Source organism: Pseudopipra pipra, chromosome 30, assembly GCF_036250125.1.
Source record: "Pseudopipra pipra isolate bDixPip1 chromosome 30, bDixPip1.hap1, whole genome shotgun sequence".
NCBI classification, from domain to species: Eukaryota; Metazoa; Chordata; class Aves; order Passeriformes; family Pipridae; genus Pseudopipra; species Pseudopipra pipra.
Window position 1 is genome coordinate 1,030,484 of NC_087578.1, and position 25,011 is coordinate 1,055,494.

The 25,011-nt window shown below is 52.9% G+C and overlaps 1 protein-coding gene and 1 long non-coding RNA gene across 8 annotated transcripts; both read left to right on the plus strand.

Moving 5' to 3' along the window:
- The first annotated feature begins 1,360 nt into the window (after positions 1-1,360).
- On the plus strand, positions 1,361-24,175 carry LARP4 (La ribonucleoprotein 4). Of its 5 annotated transcripts, none has more exons than XM_064638833.1 (17): positions 1,414-1,469; positions 7,649-7,822; positions 8,029-8,176; positions 9,292-9,450; positions 9,748-9,823; positions 10,319-10,455; positions 10,673-10,776; positions 11,792-11,902; positions 12,269-12,322; positions 12,939-13,148; positions 14,023-14,126; positions 16,942-17,166; positions 17,803-17,851; positions 18,036-18,194; positions 18,721-18,842; positions 19,703-19,871; positions 20,022-24,175. In XM_064638833.1, exons 2-17 carry the CDS (start codon positions 7,772-7,774, stop codon positions 20,367-20,369), a joined length of 2,226 nt encoding a protein of 741 aa, XP_064494903.1. In that variant the 5' UTR covers positions 1,414-1,469; positions 7,649-7,771; the 3' UTR covers positions 20,370-24,175. The 5 variants fall into 5 exon arrangements, with proteins under 5 accessions (XP_064494905.1, XP_064494906.1, XP_064494903.1 ...); XM_064638831.1 differs by lacking the exon at positions 1,414-1,469 and adding an exon at positions 2,268-3,512; XM_064638835.1 differs by lacking the exon at positions 7,649-7,822 and having other exon boundaries at positions 1,361-1,469.
- LOC135404196 (uncharacterized) lies at positions 3,512-4,378 on the plus strand. Of its 3 annotated transcripts, none has more exons than XR_010425594.1 (3): positions 3,512-4,098; positions 4,241-4,268; positions 4,314-4,378. It is a non-coding gene; the product is annotated as an uncharacterized LOC135404196 (long non-coding RNA). The 3 variants fall into 3 exon arrangements; XR_010425596.1 differs by having other exon boundaries at positions 3,512-4,053; positions 4,194-4,268; XR_010425595.1 differs by lacking the exon at positions 4,314-4,378 and having other exon boundaries at positions 3,512-3,908; positions 3,954-4,098; positions 4,241-4,289.
- Positions 24,176-25,011: the final 836 nt, after the last annotated feature.

A 25,011-nucleotide genomic window follows, 5' to 3' on the forward strand; every position in this document is an offset into this window, starting at 1 on the left:
GGATCATCCAGTCCAGGTCCTGGCCCTGCACAGACACCCCAACAACCCCACCCTGTCCCTCAGAGCACTGTCCAAACCCTCCTGGAGCTCTGGCAGCTTTGGGGCCGTGCCCACTGCCCTGGGGAGCCTGGTCAGTGCCCAACCACCCTCTGGGGGAAGAACCTTTTCCCAAAATCCAACCTAAACCTCCCCTGGCACAGCTCCAGCCCTTCCCTGGGTCCTGCCCCTGCTCTCAGAGATGGTCCAAACCCTGCTCAGGGGGATCTGCTCCCACATTGTCCCCGTGGTTCGGGGTTCCAGGATGGATTCTGTGATCTGTGAATCCTCCCATTTATCCTGCTCCAAGTTATTAATTCGATTTCTGCTCCTCCAATTTCCTTTTCTTTCACTCCTCCGTGTCCCGGAGCTGCTGCCCATGGAACACCACAGAACCTGCCAGCTGGGCTGCGTTTCCCAGGCAGCTTGTGCTCCCTGTCTAATCTCCTCAATGGCCCCTGATTATTCCCTGGCTCCCACTTATCCACCCGGATCTGCCCGGCCCTAATTGCAGGTGATGGGGTTGGTGGGGTCCCTCCCAGGCCAGCGATCCACGGCAGCATCCCGGGGATCCCAGGGCTGGAAACTCGGTCCTCCACCCACACCAGAATGTTTTAATGTTGTTACAGGACACTTCTCGGTCACCCAAAATAACAAGATTCCTCTCAGTGAGCTGTAGCAAATTTTGTGGATCTCTCCCCCTAAAGCAAAGGTTTTTTCAGGGTGTGTTTTCCTGGCAGGAATCCCCTTGGGGTGCAGGGCAGGATTCGGTGCTCGGGGCTTTCCGTGGGTGAGGTTTGGCCCTTGCTGATCCCCGAGCTGAGGCGCGTCCAACCTGCAGCGGGAGCATCACCCGTGCGAGGCACAGGGGGGATGATTTGGGCTGTGTGTGTGTGGGGGGGGAAATGAAGTATTTTGGGTCCCGTAATGAAAAAAAAAAAAAAACCAACCGACCAAAACACAGCAAAACAAAAACAAACAAAAAAAAGAAAAAACAAAAGAAACAAATCCCTCATAAAAAAAAAAAAGAAACAAAAAAACAAATTAAAAAAAACCCCCAAACCCGAGAATTTTCCACCAACGCGCCTCCGGACCCGCCCATTTCCCCCCTCGCGGGGAGGGGGGGCCGCTTCCCGCGCGCGGCGCCGCGCCCGCCGCGCCCTCTGGCGGAGCCCGGAGGGAAGAGCACCGTCCCCCCCCCCCGCGCGCGGGGGAATGGTGCGCGCCGGCCGTGCCCCGGACGCGCTCGCAGCGCCCGGAAGAGGCGGCGGCGTCGGGCGGGCAGCGGGCGGGACGGGCCGGGCCGGGCCGGGCGGCGCGGCCGGAGGCGGAGCCCGCGTGTCCCGATCGCCGCTCCGGCCACCGCGGGGGTGGGGGGGGAGCGAGCGCGGGGCCCCGCCGGCCGCGGCGGCGCGATGCTGCTCTTCGTGGAGGTGAGGCGGCGGCGGCGCCGCGCGGGGCCATGTGGCGCGGGAGGAGGAGGAGGAGGAGGAGGAGGAGGAGGCGGCGGGGAGGCCGCGCACGCCGCGCCCGCCGCGCCGGGGGAGGGGACGGGGCTGACACAGCAGATCCGCGCGCGGCGGCCGCGGGGCGGGCTGGGGGGCGCTCTGGAAGGTTCCGGGAGCGGGGGAGGCGCCGCCGTGACCTTCGGGGGCCGCCGCGGCCCGGCCGTGAAGGTGACGCGGGACACGCGCGGGGCCTCCCCGGGGCCTCCCCGGCCCGGCCCCTCCGCGGCGCGGGGCGGCCCCGCGGCCCTGGGCCCGAGCGCGGCGCCTCGTTAATTGCGTTAATTAAACCCCCCGGGGGTGGTTCGCGGCGGGGCGAGGGGCGGCTGCGCCGTTGGCGGGGCCCGGCGGGACGGGGAGCGCGGCCCGGCCCGGCCCTGGAGGTCACCGGGGAGGGCGGGCGCGGTGTCCCCGGAGGCCCCGGGACGGGGCTGCGGCGCCTCGCGGCCCCTCGAGGGCTCGGCCGAGGCCGTTCCAGCCTTTGCCGGACGGACCCGGGCGGCCGCTGGAAACTTTGCACCGAGTTTTGTCCCGAAAACGTGCGCGGAGCCAAGAGCTGCGGGGTCGGGGGGGGGGGGGGTGGCGGCTGGGGGGACGGAGGGGACCGGGGGAGCCGTGCTGGGTCTGTCGGGGGCGTTCCAGCTCAGGGGGGTCCCTGCCTGGGGGGGTGTTCGGCTCGTGGGGTTCTGCCTGGGGGGTCCTGCTCGGAGTTTCTCGGGGGTGATGGTGCTGGTGGTGCTCTTAACGCGAAACACCGACACGTGCTCTGCGGTTCAGGCCCTCCGAATAAAAAGGCTCGGGAAGCGGCTCCTCTCCCTTGAGCGAAATCACCGCAGAAGAATCGCCAAACCTCGGCTCTGAGCTGGGAGTTAACGTGGCTTCACCCGAGAGGAATAAAAGTTGTCGTGAGGACGGTGACAGGTCTTGAGGGCTCTGGTTTTGCAGCGTTTGGCTGGAAGAGGAACTGCCCGGGCTGAGGGGAGCCATAAGCAGCGGCCTCAGCCCAGGCTGAGCGTGGTGAGAGGGCCCCGGAGCAGGAGGTGGCCCCCCTTGGGCACACGAGGCAGGTTCTGGAAGGGGAGCAGTGGAGCTGTGCTGGGAGACAGAGCCCATCAGCCGGCGAGCACATGGCTGGTGGTGATGTTGTGGCTGAGCTCAGAGGGAGCTGGAGCACATCCCCACCTCGGGGTGTTCAGGGGGTCCCTCTAAAAACACCAGCTCTGCTCTGTCTGATCTCCTTCCTCTGGTGGTGGTGGGAGTTTCGGTGATCTCCCAGTTCTGGAGGCCTCAGTAATGTTCAGTTTTGAGTTCCTGAGGACCATCTGGGCTTTCTGAAGGTGCCTTTTTGCTGGCAGGACAGGGGCTGGAGCTCAGAGCCGGCTGTCCTGGGACGCTGCAGTCGGATGCTCGGGAGCAAACAGCACCTTTGCCTCAGGATCTTTGGGGATTGCTGGAAAATAAGGCCCAGGGCAGGACGGTGGTGGACATCTCGAGGTTTCCAGGGGGATTGGCTGCTTTGCTGTAGCTGTAGGTGTTTGGTTTAGACCCACCTGAAGTGTGAACGTGGTGATTGTGAGTGGAGCCTTTCGTGGGATGCACAGAGTGAGGGAAATTGGGTTTTCCTGTCACATCTTTAACTCCAGTGCTGCAGTGAGGGCTGTGTGAGGCTCATGCTGATGTTTGGGGTCGGCCTTGTTTTTCCCTCCCAGCCAGGGCCCGTGTGCTGTTCACAATCAATAATTAGCTGCATTAGGAATATTATTAAAAGCACTGGGGAAAAATGGGACTGATAATGGCTGTTGGGGGCTCTGCTCAGGGGGGCACGTGCTGCTGATCCCATCTGTTTGTAGTTTATGGGGGAAATGGAAGTCTGTGTGTTCCAGGTGGGCGAAACGCTGCCCGTGATGTGTCCTGGTTGGAAATCCAGGGCTGTGGCGAGCACTGAGCTTTGCTGGCCCTCTCCTCCTGCAGGTGAGGCTCCTGGCTTCCCTCTGAGCCCCCCAGAATTGCCCCTGTTCACACACCTCTGCCACAGGTACCCCCTTTACACAACCCCCCCTGGGTACAGGGGACTCATCCCAGCCTTTGGAAAACCCACCTGGTGGGAGCAACACTCCTCTGTGACCATTAATGTGGGTTTGAGAGTCACCTGGGGTGCTCAGAGCATGGAACTGTCACCTGAGACCTGCTGGCAGCTCTTGAGGAGCTTCTCCTTATCCAGCTTCACACCCTGGCTGAGCTCTGAGAGGGTGACTCCCTTCCAGGAGGTGACAGTACCTGCTCTCTGAGGAGGTGACAGGTGACTCTCCCTGAGGAGGTGACAGTCCCTGCTCTCTGAGGAGGTGCCAGGTGACTCCCCTCCAGGAGGTGACAGTCCCTGCTCTCTGAGGAGGGGCCAGGTGACTCCAGGAGGTGACAGTACCTGCTCTCTGAGGAGGTGACAGGTGACTCCCCCTGAGGAGGTGACAGTACCTGCTCTCTGAGGAGGTGACAGGTGACTCCCCTCCAGGAGGTGACAGTCCCTGCTCTCTGAGGAGGTGACAGGTGACTCCAGGAGGTGACAGTCCCTGCTCTCTGAGGAGGTGACAGGTGACTCCACCTGAGGAGGTGACAGTCCCTGCTCTCTGAGGAGGTGCCAGGTGACTCCAGGAGGTGACAGTACCTGCTCTCTGAGGAGGTGACAGTCCCTGCTCTCTGAGGAGGTGCCAGGTGACTCCCCTCCAGGAGGTGACAGTCCCTGCTCTCTGAGGAGGTGACAGGTGACTCCAGGAGGTGACAGTACCTGCTCTCTGAGGAGGTGACAGTCCCTGCTCTCTGAGGAGGTGCCAGGTGACTCCAGGAGGTGACAGTCCCTGCTCTCTGAGGAGGTGACAGGTGACTCCAGGAGGTGACAGTCCCTGCTCTCTGAGGAGGTGCCAGGTGACTCCAGGAGGTGACAGTACCTGCTCTCTGAGGAGGTGACAGTCCCTGCTCTCTGAGGAGGTGCCAGGTGACTCCAGGAGGTGACAGTCCCTGCTCTCTGAGGAGGTGACAGGTGACTCCAGGAGGTGACAGTACCTGCTCTCTGAGGAGGTGACAGGTGACTCCAGGAGGTGACAGTCCCTGCTCTCTGAGGAGGTGACAGGTGACTCCAGGAGGTGACAGTCCCTGCTCTCTGAGGAGGTGCCAGGTGACTCCCCCTGAGGAGGTGACAGTCCCTGCTCTCTGAGGAGGTGCCAGGTGACTCCCCTCGAGGAGGTGACAGTCCCTGCTCTCTGAGGAGGTACCAGGTGACTCCAGGAGGTGACAGTCCCTGCTCTCTGAGGAGGTGCCAGGTGACTCCCTGAGGAGGTGACAGTCCCTGCTCTCTGAGGAGGTGCCAGGTGACTCCAGGAGGTGACAGTCCCTGCTCTCTGAGGAGGTGACAGGTGACTCCAGGAGGTGACAGTACCTGCTCTCTGAGGAGGTGACAGTCCCTGCTCTCTGAGGAGGTGACAGGTGACTCCCCCTGAGGAGGTGACAGTCCCTGTTCTCTGAGGAGGTGCCAGGTGACTCCAGGAGGTGACAGTACCTGCTCTCTGAGGAGGTGCCAGGTGACTCCAGGAGGTGACAGTACCTGCTCTCTGAGGAGGTGACAGTCCCTGCTCTCTGAGGAGGTGCCAGGTGACTCCCCCTGAGGAGGTGACAGTCCCTACTCTCTGAGGAGGTACCAGGAGCCCACACTATGCCTGAGATCCCCCCAGGGGTGTTCCCTCCTGCCTCTCCCCCAGCCAGCACAAGGTTTCTCTCCCGTGCTGCCTCCCGGGGCTTTGCTGACCTTGGGGTTTTTCCATCTGCTTACGTTTCCACTTCTGGAAAAAGGTTTAGTTTCTCCCCCTCGCAAGTTTTTTTGTTAAATTCTCTTCTGGATTTTTCGGCTCTGATTCCCTCTCAGTCTCTGCCTGCTCTGGGAAACGTGTCACAAGCTCTGGGTTAAGATTTTGGTCGCGGGATGATTTGAGTTAATATTAAAATGCTTTAAACCTCCGAGCGCTTGCATTTCTGTCAGCTTAATTGACTCTGGTTAAATACTATTTAAATGTAATTACAGCAAGAAAAATATCCTTTTCCATCCTTTCAAGAAGGAGAGTTGGCTTCAACAGTCATTTTTTTTTGGGGGGAGTTGCTGGAGGAAGATCTTTGATCCACGTTTGCTGTGCCGAGGGCAGCTTTGTCAGCTCGTGGGTCCCAGCGAGTGTCCCCAACCTTTGTCACTCTGTAAAGCTTTAACCTCGTCCTGAAAGTTCCTGATAGCAGCTGGGAGGGTCGTGCTGCAGCCAATCCCACAGGCCAGGGCTCTGGATCCTCGCTTAAACAAGCAAGAGTTGATAGTTTGGCCTCCTCCTCTGAAGAGCCGCTCCTGGGGGCCGGCACGGCGAATTTCCCAAAAGCTGATGTAAATGAGGGACTTTCTGTCCTCTCCAGACCGTGGGGTTTTGCTGTTGAGAGGGGTGAGAGCAGGGCTGGGTTGTGCAGGGCTGTGTTCCACGTCACTGAGGGTTTCCAGCCCAGGGGAAGTGGCCCACGCTCTGTTCCAGGTGTGTGTCCCAGCCCGTGTGTTCACGGGCCATTCAGCACTTCCCAGCCCAAATCTCTTTGGTTTCTGAGCCCTTCTCACCTGCACCTGAGATTTCAGAGCTGTGCTGTTGCCACGTGTGCCTTTGGTCTCTCTAAGGTGAGGAGCATCCTCTGCCATCCCCAGAGCTGCTTTTAGTCCTGAGCACCTCCAGAAGCGCAGAAACTGCCCCAAAAGTGTTTCAGTTTCCCTTTCTCACAGCTATTCCTTCAAGCTCAGTGCTTCCCTCAGAGATGTAGGTAGTGAGGCAGAGTTTATTTTTAGAGAAGAATGAATCATCTCCTGGTTGTGTCTTGTCTCATTTTGCTTTGATGAGAAGTGAAGTCAAAGAACTGGGACCTGCTGGCTCTGGGTCCCTGAGTGCAGGTGGACAGGTGATGCTCTGTCCCAGGAGGGCCCAGCAGCTGAGCAAGGTGGAGTTTGGAAGTGCTGAGCTGCAGGGACAGAGCCTGGGGGTGCAGCAGCTTCCTGGGATTCCCTTCTCAGGTTGTTTTGTTGGAGGATTGCTCTGAACTCTGCAAAGTGTGTCCTTTCACCCCGAACTCTTTCCAGTCCTTTCTGCTTCCAGCTCTGTTCTTGGGCTGAGATTAATGAGAGGGGGAAGACTGTTGCTGTTGGGAAGTTTGAGAGCAGGAATTGTGGCCCTTGTTTTGCTTCTCTCATGGTTGTCTTGAACCTCTCCTGTGTTTGGAGGCTTCTTGTTACGGGACTGGGGCTTGTCCTTGCAGCCAACAGCTTTGGCACGAGGTGTGACCTTGGCAGAGGAATTATCTCTAAAGCTGCTGCAACTGCTTCCTTATCCTTGTGCTTTGTGTTTGAGGCCTGGTAGTGAGCCACTCCTTAACTTCAGTACCCAGGAGGCCAGGCTCCAAAATATCCAACTTCCTCATCTGGGAGCTGGTGGATGGGAGCTGGATTAATGGCTTTCACCTTTGAAAGTCCAGCAGGAGCAAAGTGGGGCATCATTCAGTGGCTGGAGGAACTGTGTCAGTGGCTTGTGGGGCCTTTGAACTTCCTGGGGGGAGAATTTTTGCAGAAGGGGAGTTTTGTTGTCTACGTGGAAGGAGCAAAAACCACTGTCACCCTCTGAGCAGCTCTGGGAAAGGGACCTTGGAGGGTTCCACCTTGTGCTGTGGGAGGGAGCATTTCTCCCTGCCAGGTTCCAGGCTGGAATGCAGCAGTTCCTCTTGTCTTGTCCCATTTTCAGCCCCCTCCCTCTAATCCTGGTCCTCGTTGCCCATTCCCAAGGTGAGAAGTCTAAAACAGGCCGGGATAGGTGCAAGTTTGTCTTGGCACTTCCAAATCTCCTTGGCTGCAGGTTTAAGGAAATGATTGGTGTCTGCTGATGTGTGCAAGGTGTAGGTGATCCCTGGGGGGACGGGGCAGGGCTCAGGTAAGTTCAGGAGGAATCCTGGCACAGCGCAGGCGATGCTTGGTTAGTAGAGACGTCACTAATTCCATAAGTTATACAGTTTCTGCTCCTTGACATATGTTTTTTTACCTTCCTTTCTAGGAAGGGGTCTGGAGGAGGGAAAATTTCCCTTTCTGGTGAAAGGGGACTGGAGCATTATGACAGTCAAGTCTTTAAAAGCTTATGAGTTCCCAGAGTCCTGGCCGGTAGCCGCTGCCTCCGCTGATGTTGTCGGATGTCAATAGAGAGAGGTTGAAGGCAACACTTCTAATGGAGGTAGAAACGAAATACTTGGAAAACACCAAGGATTTTCCTGTTTTGATTAATGAAAAAAATCACTTAGGTGCTTTAATAGCTGGGTAGACACTTGAGATGTGGAACTCTAGAGGGACGATCACTAAATTCTCCTGTGTTGTCTTGGCTTGGCTTTTTGGGGCTTCTCTGGCTCGTTTGCACTGACAGGGGTGTTCTGGTCTCTTCAGCAGGTGACATCCAAGGGGGCTGGCTTGAACCCCAACGCCAAAGTGTGGCAAGAAGTCCCCCAGGGGAGTGGTGAGGCCGTGCCCCCCTCAAATGGCACCGAGCACACGTGGCAGGAGACGGCGGCGGCCCAGGGGACCCCGGCCGAGGGTGAGATGTGGGGACACCTCCCCTTGGGGGGACACTCAGGGCGAGTTCAGCTGGGAGGAGCAACCCCTGGGCCCTTGTCCTGGAGGTTGTCAGTGCTGAGGGAGCAAAAAGTGGGAAATAAGTGTGTGAGAAGGCAGCAGGGGGTTTCTGGAGGTGACGGGTCTCACCGGTGGGCTTTGGTTCAGAGGGTCAAGGAGGTGTCAGAGCTCTGCTGGGACAGGACACTTGGGCAGGAACAGGATCCAAGAGGCCCAGTGATGACCATGTAACGCGCTAGGAGGGGGCAGGGTGCCAGATGTGTGGGCATGGGCTCATGGCATCGCTGCACTTTGGCATCCGTGGACCCTGTGAACAGGAAAATGAGGTCTGAGGGCCACCTGCCATCCTGGGAACACCGAGGGGCTGCTGAGAGCTGGCAGGAGTGCCCAGTGCCCACGGGTTGCTCCTCTCCCTTCGATCTGTTCCATCCCAGCCCTGTTTCCATCCTGACCACATCCAGAGCTGAGCATTCTTGTGGCTCTGGTTGGGCTCAGGGGTAACTGAGGTGACTCAAAGCACAGCAGAGGAGGCAGAAGATTCCCTGCAAAAAACAGCTCAGTCAAAGTCAGGGATAAAGAAGGGGGGATTGAGCTCGTGTGGCCCTGTCAAAGGTTTCTGGTAAGTCAGCAGAAGTGGGGATCGAGCACCGGGTTTGTGCTTTGCCCGACAGAAACTCATTTGTCTCTTCACAACAAAGTGAAGCAACCCTGGCAGTGTCAGCGATTTCCACCCCTTGTTTTTGGGAACCTCGCTTTAAATATTTTAAATTTCGTGTGGAAAGACTGGTTTTTAGATCCTCTCCCCCTCTGGGGATCAGTTTCAGGATCTTTTATTTACTTTTATTTACTTATCCCCGAGAGCCTGGTGCAAACCAGAAGACCTTTCTGAAACTGAAGAACTGGAAAGTTCTCTCCAATAATAAATCTGAGACATACAGACTAACTTTAGAGACTCTCAGTTGCAGTTGCAGCAGTTTTTGGGTGTTTGTTTTAATGTTGGTAGCCCAAGTTTTTCCCGGGGGGAATTCTCCCGGAGCTCACAGGAGTTTCCCTGCTGCTGGGGTGTCCCTTTGGCAGGTAACATAGAGCTCTCAGAGGACAGCTGCAAGCAGTATGAAGTGATGTATTCCCCGTCCTGTGAAGCCACCAGGAATGGCACCGGAGCCGACGAAGCCTCTGCCAACGGGATCGTCCTGGCCACCGAAGACCTGGGATACCAAATCTATGAAGTGTCTGGTGAGTGCTCGAGTTCAGCCACTGCTGTCAGTGCCTGTGACCCCCTGCAGTTTGCTGCAGCTGTGCTGTGACCCAGGAGGAATCCTGGCACGTCCATGGCTGTCCCAGGAGCTCCAACTCTTGGCCAAGCAGGTGCAAGCAGTGGGGTCGGAGTCGCGTTGGGAGTCTTTAAGCTCCTCAGATGAGCTTTTCCCCCTGCTCCCACCCAGAGGGATTTATTCTGCTGGACAATGAGATGTGTCCCTGCACTGTGTGGGTGTGGAACTGGGGTCTGATGGGGGGTGTGGTCCCTTCCAGGTGACGGCCCCTCCGCCGTGTCCACGGAAGACATCAGGGAATGTTTGAGGAAACAACTTGAATTCTGCTTCTCCCGGTAGGTGCACTTGACTCAGCCTGCTACAAAGCCTTCACTGAAATCCCTGACAAACATTCCCTGGGTTTGGCTTGGTGTGTCCCATCATCTTGATAAAAAACAAGGTTTTTATCAAGAACAAACCAAGGTTTGCTGGCGTGCCGTGGAAACCCCCTTGGCACCTTCCAGCTGTTCCAGTCCCGTCTGTGCATCCATGTCCTTGGGTGAGGATGAACCTCCTGTGCTCTGGAGTTGTAAGACCTCGAGATAACTTGGCTGTGTGTCCCCAGGAGGCTCTTTGGCAGATCCCTTTTGCAGAGCACCACAACTTTCATGACATTTTTTAAATTGCTTTGTGTTGGTCTGCTGGGATTTGTTCCAGGAGAGAGAATTTGAGGGCCTTTCAGCTGTGAGTGGAATTGGGGAATATTTAAGCCTGCAGTGATCCTGGGTTTTTGAGTCTTCTGGGAGTCAAGTTCAGGATTCTTCTGAAATCACGATTTTATGTCTTTTTAGTGAGAATCTTTCAAAGGATCTCTACTTGATGTCTCAGATGGACAGCGATCAGTTTGTTCCAATATGGACAATTGCCAACATGGAAGGGATTAAGAAGCTGACCACGGATATGGACCTTATTCTTGAAGTTCTGAGATGTAAGTCTAGGGGTTTGGGGGGTGTGTCAGTAGGACAAAGAATCCTGGTGCTTCAGATGGTTCAGTCTCTGAGCTGGTTGTGGCTTCTTGTGCTGGTCCAGGGTGACAGGACCCTCCCTCTGCAGCCCTGGCTGAGTAAGGGGCTGTTCCAGCCTCCTGAATTCTCCTTCTTTGTCCCAAGTGTGCTCAGTGTCCCACTTTGCTCTTTGAATTTCAGCTTCTCCCATGGTACAAGTGGATGAGAGAGGGGAGAAGGTCAGACCAAACCACAAGAGGTGCATTATCATCCTCCGGGAGATCCCCGAGACAACACCCATAGAGGTAAATCCAGGGGGAAAAGGGAAATAAAGGTTGATGATTTTGGAAGGTTTTGTCTTCAACAGGGCTTCAAACAGCACCAGGAAAAGGTCAGCTGGTGTTTAATGTGATTAAACAGGGATATTTTTCTTGTGAACCACATCAGTAATATTTTCCTCCTGGGTGCGCTGTCAAAACAGCCCAAACAAAAACTTATTGCCATCGTGCCTTCCCATTATTTACTACTATATTTAAACCTTCTTAAGTAAACTCCTCCTTTTTTTTTTTTCTTTTTTTCCACCAAAGCTGAGCTAGCCTGGCTTCTCTGGAAGGAAGTTTGAACTGGTTTCTTTTCGGATCCAAAAATAAATCAGTCCAGGGGCACAGCTTGGAATTCAGGCTGAATTTTTGTCACAGCAGTAACTTCACTTGAAGTCAGACGGTTGTTTTGGCAGCAAGAAATGTTGCTAAACATTTCTCATTCATTGTGCCCCAGCGTGAGCTGAGCTCATTATGTTCAGAGAAGGGAGGATAATAAAATTCCTCCTGATACTTGGCGAACAGAATGATTTAGCTCTTTGTTTTTTAGAAGTTGTAACACAGGGTGTTTGTCTACCAGCATTTTTAATGAGTTCTTCTAATGCAAACACTGAACAGCTGCTTGTCCCTCTCTTTACAATCTGATTATTGCAAAGATATAAAAAAAAACCCTGTCAGGTTGCCTTGACTTAGGAGTATTTCATGGAATCATTCTTGTCTCTCTGATTTAAAGCCACACCTTTACTACCTGTTTTCTGTGGAAATATCACACAGGTCTTGATTTTTCTTCCCACCTGATCCTGCTGTGTTTTGCCTGGGGAACTGGGGAGGCCTGGAGTGGGCTCTGTGGGTTCAGGAACAGGGAGAGGAGGACGTGGTGCCTGCAGAACCTGTCAGGGGAACACGAGAACACCCCTGGAGCTTAAACCTGTCTCTCGTTGGTGTTCACTGCCCAGCTCAGAGCCAGGTGCCCTAAACTGGCCTGGCTTTGTCTCCCCAGGAGGTGAAGGCCCTGTTTAAGAACGAGAACTGCCCCAAGGTGATAAGCTGTGAGTTTGCTCACAACAACAACTGGTACGTTACATTCCAGTCCGACACAGACGCCCAGCAGGTAAGGCCCCTCCAACCCCAACATCCCCCTTGTTAATCCTCCCCCTGCTCAGGGGGATTGCACATGTGCTCCCTGTGGCTAAGAGAAATATTTATTTGCTGATCCCCCTTTTGTTGTTCTAAGAGATTACTGGCAAATTCTGGTTAATAAGACTGAAGTTGGGAGATTATTCCCTTGTCTGCCTCTTGCCTCGGCACTCAGTGACCATGGCTGGCACTGGAATCCTGAATTTGAAGTGTTAATGGATTTATCTGGGCTGGCAGGGAAGCACATTTGTGTTAGATCATGTAATACCCTTTGGGAAGTAAAATTTTATCGAGATATTCTAATGTTGATCTTTTTTTTCCTTTTTTTTTGTATCTGCAGGCGTTTAAATACTTAAGGGAAGAAGTGAAAACCTTTCAGGGCAAGCCAGTAATGGTGAGGCTGCTTTCTTTAGCTGAGCTTTCTGGTGCAATTGTGTTGTTTCTCTTTGGATGATGGGGACCATTCCTGAGGGAGGGGTGGGACCAAGGAATTAGCAGTGGGCTGGTCCATAACTCCTGCTCTGAAGGCTGGAGACATGAATGAGGTCATGGGTAGTTCTGACAAATTACAGTTCAGTGGCTGCTGGTTGCTCACAGGGGGGCTGAAACACATTCCTGTGCTGTCTTCCTTCCCCCACATTCCCCAGAATCTGGGTCTGCAGAGCTCAGGACAGGGATTCCTGCCCTGTGAGCCCTGAGCTGGCTGCAGCACAGAGCAGGCTAGAGCAGAGCTGCCTGTGCTGTGAGAGGAGCTGTCACCACTGGAGTCTGGACAGTCCCTGCTGTAGTTTTATCTTCAGCTTGGCAGATTCTCCAGTCCAAGCAACGTGTGCCCTTCCCCTGTCCCACTGCGAGGGTGTGAGCTGGGCTGACTCCTGACAGGGTTTATTCCTGAGCAGTAACCAGCCCTTCTCATCCCTTCTGTTGCAACTCAGGAGGCAGGAAAGATTCCATATTGTGCTTCTCCTCCTCTCCTGGCTCACCTGGGCTGGGCTGTTGCTGTCTTGCAGGCCAGGATCAAAGCCATCAACACGTTCTTTGCCAAGAATGGTTACCGGGTGCTGGACTCCAGCGTGTACCCCCAGCCCGTGCAGACCCAGGCCCAGTTTGCCTCCCCCCTCTTCATGCAGCCTGTATATAGCCCTCAGCAGTACTCCATCTACAGCATCGTGCCTCAGACCTGGTCTCCAAATCCTGCACCTTACTTTGAGACACCACTGGTGAGTCCCACAGGGGAGCAGGTTCAGCAGCAGCAGGCTGAGGGGGTGCTCCAGCTGGGGAGTGCCCAGGTTTTCTTCTAGTCAGACCTCTCTCTCTTATGACATTTGTGTTGTGGACCTGATAAAGCACAGAATCATAGAATCATAGAATCAGCTGGGTTGGAAGGGACCTCAGAGATCATCAAGTCCAACCCTTGATCCAACCCTGCCGTGGTTCCCAGCCCATGGCACTGATGCCACATCCAGTCTGTCCTTAAACACCTCCAGGGATGGAGAATCCACCCCTTCCCTGGGCAGCCCATTCCAATGGCTCAGCACCCTCTCTGCAAAGAAATTCCTCCTGATATCCAACCTACCCCTCCCCTGGCACAGCTGCAGACCCAGCCCTCTTGTCTTGCTGATGGGAAAAGAGACCAACCCCCCCTGGCTCCCCCCTCCTGTCAGGGAGTTGCAGAGAGTGAGGAGGTCTCCCCTGAGCCTCCTCTTCTCCAGGCTGAGCCCCCCCAGCTCCCTCAGCCTCTCCTCCCAGCACTTGGGCTCCAGTCCCTTCCCCAGCCTCGTTGCTCTCCTCTGGTCCTGCTCCAGGACCTCAAGCAGGACAGGCTGCCAGCCTGGCCACTGCCTGCCACTTATTTCAGGGAATTCTGGTGTGACATCCCATTGTCCAGTAGCTGGTGTTACTAGAGGAGTCTGTAGCTTTTCCAGGACTCTGCTGAAGCAGGTGCTGGCTGTTCCCAGGGGGGTTTGGTTGGTCTGGAGAAGGGAGTTCCCCCCACGGGAGATGGTGGTTACACCCTGCTGGAGCTCCTCAGAAACCTGCCAACGTTTTCCTTTGCAGCTCAGCCCCACTGAGAGTGTTGTGTCTTTGTTGCAGGCCCCCTTTCCCAATGGTGGATTTGTGAATGGCTTTAACACACCAGGATCATACAAAACAAATGCTGCTTCCCTGAGTATAGGTCGCCCGTTCCATAGGAATCGGTAAGACAGCTCTTGGAAAACTTACACTGCTGACACCCTCAAGTGTTTCTTGTGTGTGTCACAGGGGGGGCAGGCTATTTATTTCATTTATCAAACCTGTGTGATGGTTTTCAACTTGATTTGAAAAAAAAAATCAAGGTGGCAGCTTAAAATCCTTAAAAAAAAAAAGAAAACTATTGGACACACGTGCTGGAGAGAGCAAAGGTAACTCCTTTAAAAGCCTCAGAGGAATTTCTGCAGACAAATAACTAACTTCCTCTTAAGTTAATACTTGTAATTATGTTTGTTCTACGCAGATTATGAACTCCAGCAGCACTAACATAAGCCTTTCCTGCTGGGATCAGCCTTGCAGAGCCCTTGGGTTCCTGCAGTGGGAGTTGCATGCCCTGAGCTCTGCTGTCTGCTCCTGTAATTTATTTGCTTTATCCCCCATCTTTCCTGAGAGCTGTGAGGACTCAGCTGTAAACACTGGGGAGGAGGAAACACTTTGTGTTGCTCTGGGAATACAATGGAGTGGCAACCTGGGGGTGGGAATTGTTTGTGTGCAGCTCAGAGAGGGGCCAAGGGAGTTGCTTTTTGTGTTGTTGGAGGAATCAGCTGACAGTGCCAGGGCTCTGAGTGGGTCTGTGGTGCAGCTCAGGTTGGGGGCTGTTGGCAGAAGGGTCTGTGGTGCAGCTCAGGTCAGGGGCTGTTGGCAGAAGGGTCTGTGGGTGCAGCTCAGGTCAGGGGCTTTTTGGCAGAAGGGGAACTTCAGGATTTGCTCTGCGGTGACTCAGCAGAGCCTTGACACGGCCTGTGGGACTGGGAGGGTGACTCTGCTTGCTCCAGTTGCAGCTGCTGAGCTCCCAGCTGCCATCTTTACAAAGGTGCTTTGGCTCTTTCTTTCTTTTGCCTCAAGTTGTGCCCCAACCAAAGCCTGGAAAGCTCAGGAGTGTCAGCGCGTTCCCAACGTTCCCACCTTGGAACGCCCCGTGTTCGCTGCTGCCCCGGAGATCACAGCTGTGCAATCCCTAAGCTCCTAAAATCCTGGCTGTGTTTTACTTTGGGCAACTTCACCCCCTGAAGGTGCAGCTTTAGGGGTGGGACTGTGCAGGTTGTGGCCCAGTGATGATCAAGTATCGCGCTAAGAGAGAACAGGTCACGGTCGGGCTCTGGGCAGCTCCTGCTCCTCCTTCCTCCTGCTCTTCCTTCCTCCTGCTCCTCCTTCCTCCTGCTCTCTCCACATCATCTCTCCTTCTTTCTGCTTTTTTTTTTTGTTTTTTTTCCTCCTTTATCTTTCCTCATCTTTCCTGCTTTGCTCTTCTGCCCAGACGAGACCGCGGCCTTCTCGATGACGGGTCAGATTATGAGATCTGAGGGCTGCCATTTTGAGGACAACTTCAACAAAATGGAAGAATTCACTTCACTTTCCTCCTCCTCCTCCTCTTTATGGGCTCTGCTGATGGAAAACTTTTATTGGGGGCCTTAAAACTGGTTCTTGGTGCTTCTCAAAGCTGTGAAATGTGAATTAATCTCTGTTCAGCACATCCCCTCTTGAGCTGCAGAGGAGCTCGTTCAGAGAGGTTCATTCAGCTGCTGCCTTTGGGTTTCTGTGCTGGCCCATTAAGCCTGATTTGTCTTGTCCTTTAGGCAGTTAATAGTTAAGCATTGGGTTTTTTTTCTGTAGCTAAACATTTGTTTAAGCCACTTGTATTTATTTTGCCCTGATTTGTTGCAACATCGTTGTGGGAAAGGGAGATGGAGAAGTCAGACCTCAGCTGGCAATAGGAGAGTTCCTTCTGATTGCATGGAATGTTGTAATGAGACTGTTTAAAAACAATAAGTGTGCAAAATCCTCCTGCTGTCCTTAAATTAGGAAATGTGCAGAGTTGACCAGAGGGGAGAGAGAGAGAGAAGTTTAAATTCCTTGTCTTGCTTTCTGCAGCTGGTGGGTGCTGCTGGAAAAGGCAGGAGTGGAAAACAGTCCAAGGCACCCAAATGCTGCCCCAGAAAACTGTTCCATGCTGTGCTGGGGCAGAGTTTTTCTGGGGAATTCTGCATTTAGGACCCCGTGCCTGAACTTGCAGCAGCACTGAGCGTGCAAAGCTGGGTCTGTGCTCAAGGGAACTGCAGCTTTAGTGCTGAATAATCAATAACAGAGTGAAATGTCTGGGGATTGGGAACTGCAGAGTCAGTGCTGGGGGTTTGGGAATGGGAACAGCGAGGCTGAGCCTGGCTCTGCCTGGAGAGGGGCTCAGCTGCCCTGGCCTGATCTCCCATTTCATTCACCATCTACTCCTGGCCTCATCTCAGTTCATTTGTTCACCTGTGGCCAGAGGTGTTTGTTCCTTGGGCTCAGCTTATTTCTCCAGGTCCCTCTCCAATTCCCTGTGCTTTTGCTGCAGGCCCAGACAGAGGAAAAATCCCTCTTTGGGCTTCTGGCTCTGCTGCCACCACTGGGTTTGGGTTTTTTTTTCCCCCTTTGGTATCTGTTGGGCAACGATCTCAATATTTCCTGTAAACCCAACATTTGAGAGGAGGCTGCAGGAAAACCACAACAGAAGGAACCCATGGAGGTGGGGAAGCCAAATGTCTTTATTCCTCTTGAATGTACCTAGGAAAGAGCTTCTGAGCTGTGGTGCTTCCTGACCTGCTGCTCTCTCGGCCCCGGGGTGAGCTCAGCTGGTCAGAACAAAGTGCTGCCAACACCAGGGTTGAGGCTTTGACCCTTGGGGGCTCCTTCCAGCTCAGGATATCCTGTTATCCCGTGGCCTGTGGGTGCTGTGGGGGTGGTTCTCCAGCCCTCTGGGGGTCCCTCAGCTCTGTGTCTCCGCAGGGTGAAGCCCCATTTCCGCTCCTCCTCCGGCTCGGAGCACGCGGAGGGGCCGCCCGCCCTGGGGGCCGTGCCCATGGGGGACCTGGGCAGAGCCAGCTCCAGGAGTTTCGTCCTGGAGAGGCACAGCAGCCCCTTAACCGGGCACCAAGACCAAGGGTATTCCCAGAAGGATTCTGCCACGGCACAGCTGGAGCAGAACGGGGATTACGGCGTCGGCAGGGGCAGGTGAGGAGCTGTGTCCTGTTTGCTCAGGTGGGGCTCGGCCCAAAGGTCATCGGCCACGGGCACAAAATAACATTTCTATAAAGGCCAACCCCGAGAAAACTGGCATTGAACTACAGCAGGAGTGATAAAAGCTGAGCTGGGAGCAGGGACAGCTTCCTGCTCGAGTCCACACCTGCTGTTTACTCTGGCAGTAAGACAGTGAGGGGTCTTAATTTTAAAATAACCTGATTTGTCCCCAGAATTAGAAGAGTTGCTGAGGTCAAGTTGGCAGCTGCGTTGCTGTGAACAATAAGCAAATCCTCAGCTGGCAGTTTGATGCTCTGCAATATTTTAAGATTAAGTTGTTTTATCTTTGCTCTGTGAATTCAGGGTTTAGACACCTAAAAAGAAATGTTCAGAGAAGTCAGGCCAATAAGTTGATTGCTGTAGAATTAATTACAGGTGTCCCTGTGCTTGGTGATAACTCTGCTCATCCCTGGGGGTGAGGGAGAGAACTTGTTCCCATATTTCCTCTGTTCCAAGAGCATCAGAGCCTTGACCCCTCCTGAGGATGGAATCCCAGGGACACAGGGAATCCCAAATTCCCTTGTGCAGAGCAGGGTCAAGGCACTGACTGAGGGTTTCTTGTCTTCCAAGGAGGAACGTGTTCCGAGGTCGGAGGAGACGGGACGACGACCGGGTTTCTGTGAGTTCCCCTTCCCTTATTGCAGGGACTTGCTCAAAGTGCAGTTATTGAAGGAGTGGCAGAGCCCTTAAACCCTGGGATTAAACTGGGGGTTAACAGTTTTTCCATGAATTTCCCTGGCACTTGCTCGGGGCTTTTCCTGCTCGGTGTCACGGCTCTGTTAACGGGTGTTTTCCCTCTCCAGAGACCTCAGCCTTCAGCAGAAACAAAGACTCAGACACCAAAGTTTGACTTGCTTGCATCAAATTTCCCACCTTTGCCTGGCAGCACGGCAAAAATCCCGGGAGAGCCTGTGCTGGAGAGCAGGATGGCCGACGTTGTGAAAGGAGTCTGCAAAGAGAAGGTGCCCGCTCCCGTCTCCCTCTCACACACGGGAGTATCCCCGGGCCAGGACTCCCCTTTTTCCCTGCTAAAGAGTCAGTTGGTCAGAGCCACACGTTGGAATGCTTTAATCCCAAGCTTCACGCTGTGTGTGATCACAGAATAGTGCATTTTCCCTGGCTTTTTGTGGGAATGCTGCTGTTGTGAGCTGGGAATGAAGCAGGGAAACCAGGAGCGGTGGCTGTTGGAGTAGGAACAGTGTGGTGGAGTGTGGGCAAGGGATCTTTGCAGATGAACCTGTTCTTTGGGCTGGTGGGACACTGAGAATTGGGCTGATCCAGCCCTCCTCCTCTTCTCCCCTGTGTGATTTGCCCACGGGAGGGGGGGGAGTTGCTTTAGAGACAACTCTCCGAAAGGAGTCAAATTAATACAGTCAGGACTTGAGCAGCCTTTGGGAACATCCCACTGCTCAGCTCAGCTGTCCTGCAGTGAGTGGCACGCTGAGGAGCAGTTTAAGCCCACCTGCCATCTCTGTGCTCTGTGTCCAGGAAGGCAAAGACTCGCTGCCCACCTGCCCGGCGCCGGCTCCCGAGGAAGAGACGCCCAGCGCTGCCCCAGCGCCCGCCGGCAGCGCCAGCTCCCCGAGCCAGAGCGAGCCTGTGCTGCTGAGGTGGGCAGAGCACAGGGCAGTCCAGGGAACCACTCCATATCCTGGGCTGGGAGGGACCCCCAGGGACTGAGTCCAGCTCCTGGCCCTGCACAGACACCCCAACAATCCCACCCTGTCCCTCAGAGCGTTGTCCAAACGCTCCTGGAGCTCTGGCAGCCTTGGGGCTGTGCCCACTGCCCTGGGGAGCCTGGTCAGTGCCCAGCCACCCTCTGGGGGAAGAACCTTTTCCTGGGATCCAGCCTGACCCTGCCCTGGCAGAGCTCCAGCCCTTCCCTGGGTCCTGTCCATGCTCACAGGGAGCAGAGGTCGGAGTTGCCCCTCGGGAGGAGCTGCAGCCCCCGAGGAGTCTCCCTTCAGTCTCCTCCAGCTGAACAAACCCAGTGCCCTGAGCTGCTGCTCCAGACCCTTCCCCATCTCTGTGTCCCTCCTTTGGACCCTCTCCACCAGCTTTAGACTTTTTTTACCTCGTGGTGCCCAAAGTGCCCCCAGGACTGAGGTGAGGCCGCCCCAGCTCAGAGCAGAGCGGGACAATCCCCTGCCCTGCCCAGGGATGCTGGGCCTGGTACCCCCCAGGCCATGGTGACCCTTTTTGCTGCCAGGGCACTGTTGACTCATTTGCATGCTTTAGCAGTGTCTCAGAGCAGTGTCCAGCACGGTGGCAATAATGGTTGTTGTTTCTCCATCTGTGGTTGGCGGCTTCTCCAGAGGCCACCAGATGGAAATAACAAATGCTGGTGGGAATGGCTGTGCCATTCTGTTCTGCTAAAGTGCAGCTGTGACTCCAAAGCAAGGAACTACTCTCTGAAACGTTCCATTTACGTGCCAGCAGGTTTTGATGTGAATTGTTGTTGCTTTCTCAGCACGGTTCAGCCAGAGAGCAAAGCAGAAGAAGCGTCTGCTCCGAAGGACGTGGCCAGCCAGGCTTCCCCACCGGCCTCCCTGTCCCCTGTCAGTGCTGCAAAGCCACCAAGGACAAACACCTCCTCACCTTCTGCTCAAGCAAGTGCAGCTCCTGCTCTGTCGACACAGGTAAGACCCAGAGCAGGGGGTGAACTTGGGGAGCTTTCTGATGGTGCCCTGGCACCTTCTCTCCGCTCTCCTCCGTGGTGTTGCCGCTGTGCCTTCGGGCTGGAAGGTGCTCCTGGCACATCAACCTTGCTCTTCTCCTTGGTCCCAAAGGAGCCCCGCAAGCTCAGCTACGCCGAGGTTTGCCAGAAGCCCCCGAAGGAGCCGCCGCCCCCGGCGCCCGTCCAACCCCTGCGGGAGCATCGCGCCAACATCGTCCCTCCCGCCAAAGCCGAGGAGGACGCGCCGGCCGAGAGGGCTCCGGAGAAGGCTCCTCCTGCCGAGAAGGCTGAGGGGCGGATGAAGGATTACCCCGGGTTCCGTGGCCCTGGAGGAGCTCCCAGGGGAGCCGCCGGGAAAATCAGGGAACAGAGGCGCCAGTTTGGACGCAGATCTTCGCCTCAGGGAGCCCCGCGGCGCGTGGGGAAGGAGCAGTTTGTGCCGCCGCGGTCACCAAAGTAACGCCGGGCCAGCCCCTGGGCCTCTGGTTGGGTTGGAGCTGTTGGGCTGAGGAGCAGCAGAGACTGGGAAGGAGGAGGAAGAAAGATTCAGGAAGGGGAATTCTGAGCTGGAGGAGCGCGGCTCGTGCCGGAGGAGGAGTTGTGGAGGGTCCCAAAAATTCATCTCTTTTAAAAAAAAAAAAAAAAAAAAAGAAGCGATCTCACGAATGCTGGAGGATTCCAATCACTATAAATATAGAGATTATAATTTTTGTATTTTTTTTTTTTGTTTTTTTTAATTTGCAGAGGGGGTTTTTTTTTCCTGCTTGAAAAATCGGGTTTGGGGGCTTGTGAAAGTGGTGTTCTGACAAAGAGAAAGGATCCGACTTGGACGAATTAACCCGTCCCTCGGCGTGGGAGGAGGAGGAAAAAAAAAAAAAAAGGATAAGAGAATATTATTTTTGAAATAATGAGCGTTTCTGTAAAATTAGAACTCTTTTTTTTTTTTTTTTTAACCTATTTAACATTTGGCTTTGTGGGCTGGTGTGTGTGCCATGGGTGGCCTTGCTTTGCAGACCCTCCTGAGCGGGGCGAGCGCAGCCAGAGCCGATGAAAACCGAATGTACTGCTGTAGTTAAACCTCGTGTTTCCAGCTTGAAGTAGAGTCTCTTGACCTTACTAATGATTCATTCAGCGAGCTTTTTTAAAAAAAGTGTAATTTTTGCAGGATTCTGGGATGGTAGAGGAGAGGGTGTGGACGGGAGGAGGCAGGAGGAGCACGTCAGAGTTTTTAATTTGCCCTTTTTTTCCTCGCCTCCTTTCGAGGGCAACTTCTTAGGTTTGGGGTTTTGTTTGTTTGCTTTTTTTTTCCCTCTCTCGTTACTTTCTCTGATTTCTTTATTACAGACTGTAGTGTGTTTTTCCTGAGGCAGGCCCAGTGGCCCCACAGTGTGGCTGCACAGGTAAAGAGCCTGGAAATTCCGGCTGCAGATGTGGAATTCTGCCTTGGCAGGTGGGAACTCTGGGCACTCACCATCCTCTCTGGGTGGCTGGCAGCAAACCAGAGCCAGGTTTTCTTTGTCCTGCCTCTGGAACAGGCTGGTTGGCCTCCAGAGATCAGGGTTTTTACATCTGGGGAACTCGTTGTTTACAGCTGATGTGGTAGCAACTGACTCGTTGGAACTGTTTAAAGTGGAACTGAAGGTGAAGAGTTGAAACCCCCTCATGTTCAGAGAAGCTGCTGGAAAGGTGGCACCTTGCCAGCTGTGTGCTGCCCGAATTTGCAACACTATTGTGCAGTAAGTGGTTAAGTTTCAGGGTGATTAATGACCGAAATAGGAACATTCAGCTCATTAATCTGCCAAAATCAGCATGCCAGGGTTCAGAGTTCTGTATAAAGCATTAGGGAAAAGTAGCTTCCAGCAGTAAGAATCACATTTTTATTTTTTTCCTCTTTTTTTTGTCTTTTTTTTAGGTTTTTTGTTTTGTTTTGTTTTTTTGTTTTAGTGAATAGCAAGTGTACAAATTTAAAAAGTCGTAAGTTGTGAACACTGGAAAAAAAAACTCAATTGTGATTATATTCCGTAACCATCTTTAGTAATTAATATATGCTCGTGTTGCCATAGAATGAATGTAAGTGGCAGTTAAAAATAACTGTGAAATTTTTCATCTTCTGAGTTTCTTAAGCCAGATAACCCTCGGCCTCAGTAGGGATTCTCTATCAACCTGCTTGGAGAACACTCATATCTATTTTTATAAATATATATATAAAGCCAGAGTTGTCATTTCTCTAACTTATTATTCAGCTTGGCAGTTGCTTTGAGTTGATCCATAACACGATATAATGTATTTATGCAGTTAACTGTTCATTTCTACGCATGGGGTTAGAAGTAGAACCCTAGAATAGGCTGAGCTGGAAGGGACCCGTCAGGATCATCGAGTCCAACTCCTGGCCCTGCCCAGGACCCCCCCAAAATTCCCACCATGTGCCTGAGAGCGTTGCCCAAACGCTTCTTGAAGTCAGACAGGCTTGGAGCTGTGACCACTTCCCTGAGGAGCCTGTTCCAGTGCCCACCCACCCTCTGGGGGAAGAACTTTTTCCTGAGATCCCACCTAAAACCTCCCCCTGACTCAGCTTCCTGCCCTTCCCTCCCCTGTAGTGTGTATACATATATATATATATATAAAAAAATATATATATTAAAAAAACCAAAACCATTATTCACTTTCAAACTACCTGTACTGGGTTTGGGAGGTTTGTTGTTTTTTATTTTTTCTTTTTTAATTTAGTAAAAAAAAAAAATCATCACATCTATGGTTTAGGGATTCTTACAGACCCTTCTCCCTTTACTTTGGGGACGCTGAGCTTGTTGGAATGAGAGGGAAGCTTGAAACATTTCGAGTGTCAAAGCTCTGAAATGCAATGAAATGCAAAGTTGGATTTGTTCTAAAGGCTTTTAAATGATTCCTGCAGCCCAAACTGGAACAAAATGAACCTGTGGGATGGTCACAGGTGTCTGGGGGAGATGGGGGAGATGTGCCCTGTGGTTGGGAGGCTGAGGAAGTGTTGGGGTGCCCGTGGCTGATCCGAGCAGGAATTGTGTGGGATCTGCTGCAGGTGGGGATCAGAATTCCCTGATCCATCTGCTGGAGGGACCTGGTGGGGCTGAGAGGACCTGGGTGGGGTCAGAGGAGGGGAAAACCCAACCAGCTGCAGCTCAGTCCTCGTGGGAGATGGGAAGGGATGCTCTGGGTGTCCTGGGAGATGGGAAGGGATGCTCTGGGTGTCCTGGGAGATGGGAAGGGATGCTCTGGGTGTCCTGGGAGATGGGAAGGGATGCTCTGGGTGTCCTGGGAGATGGGAAGGGATGCTCTGGGTGTCCTGGGAGATGGGAAGGGATGCTCTGGGTGTCCTGGGAGATGGGAAGGGATGCTCTGGGTGTCCTGGGAGATGGGAAGGGATGCTCTGGGTGTCCTGGGAGATGGGAAGGGATGCTCTGGGTGTCCTGGGAGATGGGAAGGGATGCTCTGGGTGTCCTGGGAGATGGGAAGGGATGCTCTGGGTGTCCTGGGAGATGGGAAGGGATGCTCTGGGTGTCCTGGGAGATGGGAAGGGATGCTCTGGGTGTCCTGGGAGATGGGAAGGGATGCTCTGGGTGTCCTGGGAGTGCATTTCCAGCAGCAGATCGTGGCTCTTGTGCAGTGAATGCAAGTCAGGCTGTGACTTGGCTTTTCCCAGCACATCCCAGCTTCTCTCAGCTTGGGGTGCTGGGAGTTACTGATTTCCTACCTGGGTGCAGGGATTTCACAGGAGCCTTTCCCTTCCACCCTTTCCAGCTGTGGTTTGGGGTTTGGTTCTTTTCCTTTTCATCCTTTTCCGTGCAGGGGGAAATTCCCAAGTGGACACAGAGGCTGTGAATCCATAGTGGGGTGGGAGTTGTGCCCCAGGATTCAGGGACAGGGCTGTTGTTCCCTTCTCCTCCTTCAGAGTTTTGGTAGAGGCAGAAACACTTCCCAGTTCAGTTCTTTTCCAAATTACGTGGAAAAAATGCCCCCCCCCCCCCCCCCCTTGTGCTTCTGCTGAAAGGAGGAGGAATTCTTTTTTTTGCATGTGATAGATTAAAAAAGTGCAAAAAAAAACCCAAAAAAAAAGGTTCTATTTCTTTGGATTTCTAACATTGAGTTAGTTTTTATAGTATCTGACATTCCTGCTCTCGTCGTTTCGTTTCGTTTTTAAATTAGCCTGGTGCAGTTCTAGCTGTAGGTTTAAACAAAAATAAAAATAAAATTTAAAAACGCTAAAAAAAAATAAAATAAAATAAAAATAAAGTAACCCACTTATTAACCAGAAGAGAAAGATGATACTGTGGCAGATCAGTAGCAAATAAGTGACTTAATCAATGCTTTACTGTAGTTAAATAGCTATGGCCTTACTTCTTTGTGGATATCAGCTTAATTGTCTTGGAACTGTCTGCGATTTTTACTGTCCCCAGGTGGGTTCCCCTGGGCTGAGATATCCTGGTATGTACAGATGATATTTTAAATTTGTAAAAAATGCACCCTTGTTATTACAGACGATGCAACAGAAATGCACTTCGGGGGGAAAAAATGGCTTCTGATGAGGTTTTTTTTTTGTAAAATCCTTGATTACTACAGATATGCAATAGAGGTTTGTTTTTTCTGTTTGTTTGTTTGTTTCTAATTTTGATATTTCCTTCTGAAACGTAAGATTGTTGCCATTAATCTGAATGATTTATCATGCTCTTCTTTGCGTGTATATATTACATATTAGTCTGAGCTTCCTTTAGGATGGTACATAATTTTGGGTTTGTTGTAGTTATTTTAGTTTGGCTCTTCTCTTTAAGTGCCTTTAGCTCAGGCACTTCAAGAGGTTCATTGAGTCTGTTTTTAATGTACAGTTGGGAGGACTCGAAATGGAGTTAAAAGCAACTTATTTCTGAAAAAAAAAAAATAAAAAATAAAAAATCCATCTGCAGACTAACCTGTAACAACTTTAAAATTTTATATTTAAGAACCAGAGGTTTATTTTTATGGAGCTTCAGTTGTGGATACAGTTTCCAAAAAAAAAAAAAAAAAAAAGCAACTTCAAATGTAAACAGACTGTGCATAAATGGGTTTTGTTCTAATTTTTATAGAATACAAAA